At 38.5% G+C, this 7,312-nt stretch overlaps 1 protein-coding gene across 1 annotated transcript in view; it reads left to right on the forward strand.

Annotated features, from left to right (window-relative positions):
• The window catches only part of LOC106875404 (novel acetylcholine receptor chaperone), a 13,809-nt gene extending 11,151 nt beyond the window's left edge, over positions 1–2,658 (forward strand). The window contains exon 3 of the mRNA XM_014923515.2: positions 6–2,658. Within this exon, the coding sequence (XP_014779001.1) occupies positions 6–238 (233 nt within the window). The 3' untranslated portion in view covers positions 239–2,658. The remainder of the gene's footprint in view (positions 1–5) is intronic.
• Positions 2,659–7,312: the final 4,654 nt, after the last annotated feature.

Raw genomic sequence — 7,312 nt, forward strand, 5'->3', positions numbered from 1 at the left:
TTCAGGGAGCTTGAAGCAAGTTGCAAATGTATCGCTGCTGTTGATTATGTTGAGTGATATCTACACCCATTATGCTCTTGATGAGGGGCTGGAGAGAATGAGCCCGGCAATTGTGTTCGCTTTGCTCCTCTCCTGCCGCCTCATCATTCACCTGCAACTCCGTGCTAGGGAAGGTGCCGCCACCAACAGCACTGTCAGAAGACCTTCTACATCACAATTCACAAAGAAAGTAGAATAGACACATTGACAAAAACACAAGCATAAATAAACAAATTAACAAAAAAAAAAAATCCATATAATAATCGAACCATTCATACCTGCAGAGAAAACTGTTGAGTTTTTCTTTTCTGTTTTTTCCCATTTCTGTATATTTTTTTTGTTTTTGTAATTTCTTTTTGTATTATAATATTTGTGATTTTTTTCTTACTTGTTTTCTAAACTCCTGTTAAAATATACAAAAATAAATATATGAAAGGTAAAAACAATAAAATTAGACAAGAAGAGGGAAAAGAAAAAGAAAAAAAATACGCAATTTCAGTAAGAAACTTCTTGTATTGTTCAACCACTCAAATCCCCTTTCCCACCCCTCTCACTGAAAGAAAAAGAAAAATCAATTGTTGTTAAAACATAAATTATTTATTATCATCATCACAAAGGGGAGTGAATTTTAAGTCAGAATCAGTAGAGCAATTGACAAAATGCCGTGTGGTTTTTAGTTGCATCACTTTACATTCTCGACTTAAATCCTGCCTAAGTCAACTTTTCCTTTACCTGTCATCCTTCTGTGTGTGGGTGGGTGGTAGGTATCAATAAAATAAAGTACCAGTTATGAACTGGGGTTGATATTTATCAACTGTTCAGTTTTTTCCCCTCTCCCTTTTATTCCTGGCTTTGTGCCTGTATTAGGATAACAAACAAACAGTATTATTGTCATCATCATTAATATAAGTATGGCAAAGAATATTGACAAAAATGCCCTTTTTTTGTTTGTATTTTAAATTTCTTCTGTCTTTTTTAAAGAATAAAGTCGACATAACTTAGGTAATGTTGAATACAGAGTCATTTTTATGTGTCTGTTTGTTGATATTTTATTTTTCAAGGTCTATATCAATGGTTCCCAGCCAGGGTCCATATGGCCCTTGGTGGTCCATATAAGATTTTGTTGTTAAAAATTATGTGCAATAAATCAGATATACCTCTACAACACAAAATATTTTAACAATTTTTTTATGCAGTTCTTTATAATATTCAATTATAAAAATATGATAGGATTTTTTTAAACATCTAATGGCTATGAGAGTCCATCTGAGTAAAATAGGGATCCAAGGGGGTCCATAGGTGAAAAATGGTTGAGAATCACAGGTGTAGATAAACATGTCTGATTGATTAAGAACTTGAGGTACCTTGGGAAAAGATGTCTTGTGTCAAATCATGTCAACCCAAACATTGTCAGTGAAATAGACGAACAATCCACACAATTTCAAAGGATTAGTCTTGACACACATACTGTCATGCTAAATCTGTCCGAAGATTAGGCCACAGGTACAAGCGTCTGTGGAATATTGTGGTACAAAGCTGTATGGCAAGACGTTTGCTTCCCAACCACATGGTTACAGGTTCTGTCCTACTGTGTCACCTTGGGCCAGTATCTTCTTCTGTTTCACTTGATTGACCAAAAAGCTTTGTGAGTGGATTTGGTTGACAGAAATTGAAAGAAGCCTGTTGTGTGTGTGTGTCCACTTGTCTTGACATCATGCAATAGTTGTAAAATGGTTGTCAGTGCAGTGTCATTCATTTCCAATATTCTGTGAGAACATGTCTGACCTTGCAGAAATATTACCTTGTTTGGAAACAGGTATGGGTTGGTGACAAGAAGGGCATCCAGCTGTAGAAAACCTGCCTCAGTAAACACCATCTGATCCACACAAGAATGCAAAGTGGACATTGAAATGATGATGATATAATATATATATATAAAGAATATGAGGGGTTTAGTTCACTGATGATCTAAACCTGGCCAACTTGAATTACATTGCAGGCCACTTTAATTACAGAGAGTTTTTTGAGAGCCGCTTGTATACGGACAGAATTGAAATCATTTTGCTTTCTTGTGCTATTATTACAATAATGAATGAATGATCGTTGATTGAACATGAAATATTGTTGCAAAGACAGTAGTATCTTTCTTTTTTACTTTTCATTACAATCTTGAACTTTTGGTAAAATTTTAAAAATACTTGTTTAAATAAACCCATTTCAAGAAAGTATCAAGTGGACAACAAGATAAAAGTCTGCGGGCCGCATGTGGCCCATGGGCCTCAGGTTGGCCAGCCCGGATCTAAACCAATAGGTACGCTGCATAAGTGCTATAATTGGTCATCCGTTAGGTTCCAAATTGACAGCTGAGGCTGGCGCTAGGGATCTGTTTTGAATGCTGATACCTACATATCATGTATATATATACACACACACACACACACATATAGGCAACCACCTACAGACAAATAACAACATGCTGTATAATAATAGAACCAAGTCACTTGAGATACATTAGCACTGAAAGGTACACCATAAGTTGTATAGTATCTCACCTGTGAGGAATAGATACAAGTTGGGTCAAAACGATTATTGTGATTAATAAAAAATCTTGTGAATTCATTTTCTGTTTCTCTCATTTGTTACACACACACACACACACACACATATATATAAGCATGGGCATGAGCCAATGAGCAGCAGCATGAGGGTGCATGGCTTAGTGGTTAGGGTATTTGGCTCATGATTGTAAGGTTGCAAGTTTGGTTCCTGGCAGTGTGTTGTGTCGTTGAGCAAGACTCTTTATTTCACTTTGCTCCAGTTCACTCAGCTGGAAAATATGAGTAGTTCCTGTATTTCAAAGGGCCAGCCTTGTCACATTCTGTGTCACACTGGATCTCCCTTCAGAACTACATTAAGGGTACACACGTCTGTGGAGTGCTCAGCCACTTTCCTGTTAATTTCATGAATAGGCTGTTCCATTGATTGGATCAACTGGAACCCTCACTGTTGTAAGTGATGGAGTGCCAAAAAAAAAAAAAAAAGCACCTAAATCTCCCTCACACCATACTTACACATACCTCAAGAATGCTGATCTCATCTGATGGTTGCCCTTAACATTCCAGCAAGCAAAGTAATGCGTCAGCCTGCAGTCTAAAAGTCCACCATGCAAACTTGACAAATGCCCCACTAGGAGAGCAAGTGTATTGGACAGTGCAGATGCCTTAGCCATAGTTGTCATTCATTGCTGATGTGTAGAGTTCATGTTCAGAGTTTCAGAGGGAATACAAATTCACATGTGATCTCTGATCACATGAACGCTCCCTGGTCACACCATATTTAGTTATATTCATATTTCATAATCCTGTTCCAGATATACAAAATGACTGGATGGTCACGACTGGGACATTTTTGCTCATAAGTTTACTGAGTCAGAGCTGACTTAGGGCCATACAACAACAACAACAAGAATATAGTCTTCTGTCCTTTATTCTCCTATAAATGTGAGGCTATGTACCTATTTAAAAATCTATATTCCAAATTCCATAGCCTGCATCGATGCCTGTGTCAGCTGCAGCCTTGGTAGCATCAGTGGCAGCTCGCTAAGCCTAATGTAAATCTCGCTATTAAAAGATGTTTCTTTCCATAGGAACAGAAAGCAATTTGTATCAAGTTCCTGAGACCCATTCTTGCTGTTCTTATCTGAATGAAATATCCAGTTCATGATCGTTATGTAGAAGGAGAAAAAAAGAACAACAACAAATAAATCAGCAAGAACAACAACAAATAAATAAATAAACAATCCAGCATTGAATTCTGAGCAGATGCGATGTTATGAGAAGATTTCTCAGTCAGCTGTATAAGCAATTATTTTTGTCTCCTTTTTGTGTTACGTTAAAAAAAAGAAAAAAAAGAAGAGAGACTGAAACCCCCTCAAAATCTATTCTCTACTCTGTTTTTGCCTTTCCTTCCCTCTACTCTGTTATGTCATATCTTAGACATTTTTAGCATCAGCTGACTGTCTGTTTGTCTGCCTGTCTCTCTCTTCCTGTTTGTCTGTCAGTCTGTCTGTCTTTCTTTTCCTTTCTGTCTCTGTCCCTCTTTCTCTCTCAGACAATCTTCCTCTCTACTTCTACCTGCAACCCTGTCACCATCACTGCCGCCGCCACCACCAACAACAACAACAACATATCAATACTTGTTCACAAACAAAAATACGTAATAATCACAACTTTCACCACTACCACCAGCACTGGTAGTGTCAGTGCCACTGCCACCACTCAACTATTACAAATACCACCACTTCAACCAATACAGCCACCATCACTACCATTACAGCCACTGCCACCACTCCAATTACCCTCACCACCAATATCACACTCACACACACACACACACACACAATCAACCCACCAGCCACCACGGCAAGAAGCATCACTACGAAATTCAACCTCATCTTATTCAAAATCAAGATCACCTACTACCATCACCACCCTGTTCCCATCAGCACTATTACCACCACCACTACCACCATCAAGATTGCATCAACACTACCGTACCCTACAAACCTACATACCACCCTCCATAGCCGCTGCTAAGACCAGCAAAAAACTTTCCCTCCCCTCCCACCAATAAGCAAGACTGCCAAAAATATGTGATCCACCATCACACCACCACTACCATCACCATAGTTACCACCACTGCTACAACCATCAGAATAATGAAAGGAAATATTTGTTTTCCAATCTTAATATTGCTATTTATCTTTTCCCAAAGATCTTTTACCATTTTATATTTTGGTTAATTAAGCTAACAAAGAATAAGTCCTTGGGTCGATTTGCTCGACTAAAGGTGGTGCTCCAGCATGGCCGTAGTCAAATGACTGAAACAAGTAGAGAGAGTAAAGAATATGTATTCACAAAATAACAGAAGCAATAATTTTTGTGAAAACTAAATTTGGATTATCTCTGTTTTTGGCTGCATTTCATTCTAATTGGGGAATGATATAGCAATGACATTGGTGAGACAACAGCGACAATGGTGAGATAATGATACGAGATGATGAAAGTAATGAGGCAATAAGAACAGTGAGCCAGGCCCTTTAGCAGACTTTGGTGCCTGGGGGGAGCTTCAGGATATTCTGGGTTGGCACTAATTTGTAATAATGCTAAAGTGGAGTTTTGAAATATGTGTCCAGTCGAGAGAGACAACAGGGTAACGCCATTAGTAGGAGAGGTTGGGATGGTGAAAGGTGGGAGTAAAATGTAGTATCAGAATAAAAGAGGGGACACTAAGCTGAGTTAAGAGAAGTTAATATAAGTCAAAGCACTTACGAATAAATGAAAGAAAGTAACAATTGAGACACCGTCAACGTTTAACGTCCGCTTTCCATGCTGACGGGTTGGACGGTTTGACATGGAGCTGTCCAGACTCCAGTTATTTGTTGAGGCACGGTTTGTATGGTTGGATGCCCTTCCTAATGCCAACCACTTAACAGGGTGTGCAAAAATGTCGGACGATACAAGGGGCGGTAACATGTATCAAAGATTATTAAATGATACGAGGAGCCCGACAATAACGTTTGCAAATTCTTGATTGTTTTTAATCAGATATTTTTTCTACTACGTACACTGGTTAGGGTTAGGTGGCGTGCACTCGCTTTACATTCGCCCATTTTATGATGTGATATACAACAGAAATAATTATAAAAGAAATGCGCCCTTTTAAAGCCTAGCCAGGCTCAAGGGCCCGGTTTCCCCGGTTTCAATGGCGTATGTGTTCCCTAGCAGGACGGAACACCAGTCCATCGCAGAGTTACTCATTTTTGCCTGCTGAGTGGACAGGAGCAACGTGAAATGAAGTGTCGCTCGGTCCAGGAATCGAAACCGCAATCTTACGATCATTAAACCACGCGCCTCCACTAAACAATAGAGTAAATATGTTTAAGTCGTATGCAAGTTAAGGCACTCCACAACAAATTTCGTCTCGATAGTAATTAAAATTTTCTACACCAGTCAATGGCCTTTTCCGTTGTTCCCAAATCTCTTCCGAGACGAAATAAGGCCATAGCATTAAAAATTTCCCGTTCAGACACAAAATTTGACATAATAATATATATTAGTTATAAACTGACTTTTAAGAAAAAGACTGTGAAACGGTCTTACAATTCGCAGACGATATCGTCGGGCCCCTTGTATCATTAATAACTGGTAAAAGTAAGTTACCGCCCCTTGTATCGTCCGACATGTTTGCGAGTTTTTCGTTTGTTTTATTTTTTAGTCTAAAATATTTAGAAATAGATGAATATTCCTAATTTTCTGCATATTTCATTTATTTTGGATATATTTCTCATTTTGCTAACTTTTTTTTTTTTACAAGTAAGCGTCATTTTCTTGGAGGGGTGCGCTTCTAAAGATTCTGTCTGCTTGATCAGAGTTGGTCTGGGGTTACACAAACACCAAGAAACCACATTAAAACTTAGGAAATACATTTATATATTTGTAAAGCTCTTGTCCATCTACGTCGTCTATTTTAATTATTTACCGTTTTCGTTTTTCTACCCACCCACTCCATTTTCTTAATGTTCTTTTACTCTGAATTAATGAAATCTAACAACAGGGGACCAGCCAGAAATAGCAACCAAAATCTCTCTAAAATACACTACCGTCTTAAATAAAGAAAGGGCACGTTACATAGTCCTAGATAACTCTGAAACGGTTGAACGGTGTCGGCTTTGCAATTGACCGCTGTTGAACAGCAATTGCACGATATACAATAGAATTGTTACGAGAGGAACATTTTCCCTCTTGTCACAGAAAGAAGATTGTCACACTGCCTTATACATTTGTGCAGTGGACCTGTCAATAGATTAATTTATAAGAAAGAAAAGAAAAAAGCAATATCATTAAGGTACCCCCCCCCCCCCAGTAGAGGTTGTGACGAGGGAGTCTCAATGTAGTGGCTTGATCTGCTTGAAATAGCTGCTAAATCCACCCTTAACACCGTACTGTTAACAGAGTTCTGGATTAACTATCCTTTAAACTCCTATGCCCCGTGGGAAAGGGAAAGAGTCTGGAAGTGGGTGGTAAATAATGCAAAGATATTTGAAACTGTTTTGGGGCAAAAAATCCTTTTCGATTTGTATGAAACATATTGTCCTCATTATCAACCACTGGACATTGAGGTCTCGAATCTTAGGACCGGTTATCCGATTTTCATGGTGTATAACTGACCAAGACCACAAGGTTCCTCCTCAACAGGAGGCCAGTCTTGTCGC

Source organism: Octopus bimaculoides, chromosome 19 (genome assembly GCF_001194135.2).
Source record: "Octopus bimaculoides isolate UCB-OBI-ISO-001 chromosome 19, ASM119413v2, whole genome shotgun sequence".
Classification (NCBI taxonomy): Eukaryota; Metazoa; Mollusca; class Cephalopoda; order Octopoda; family Octopodidae; genus Octopus; species Octopus bimaculoides.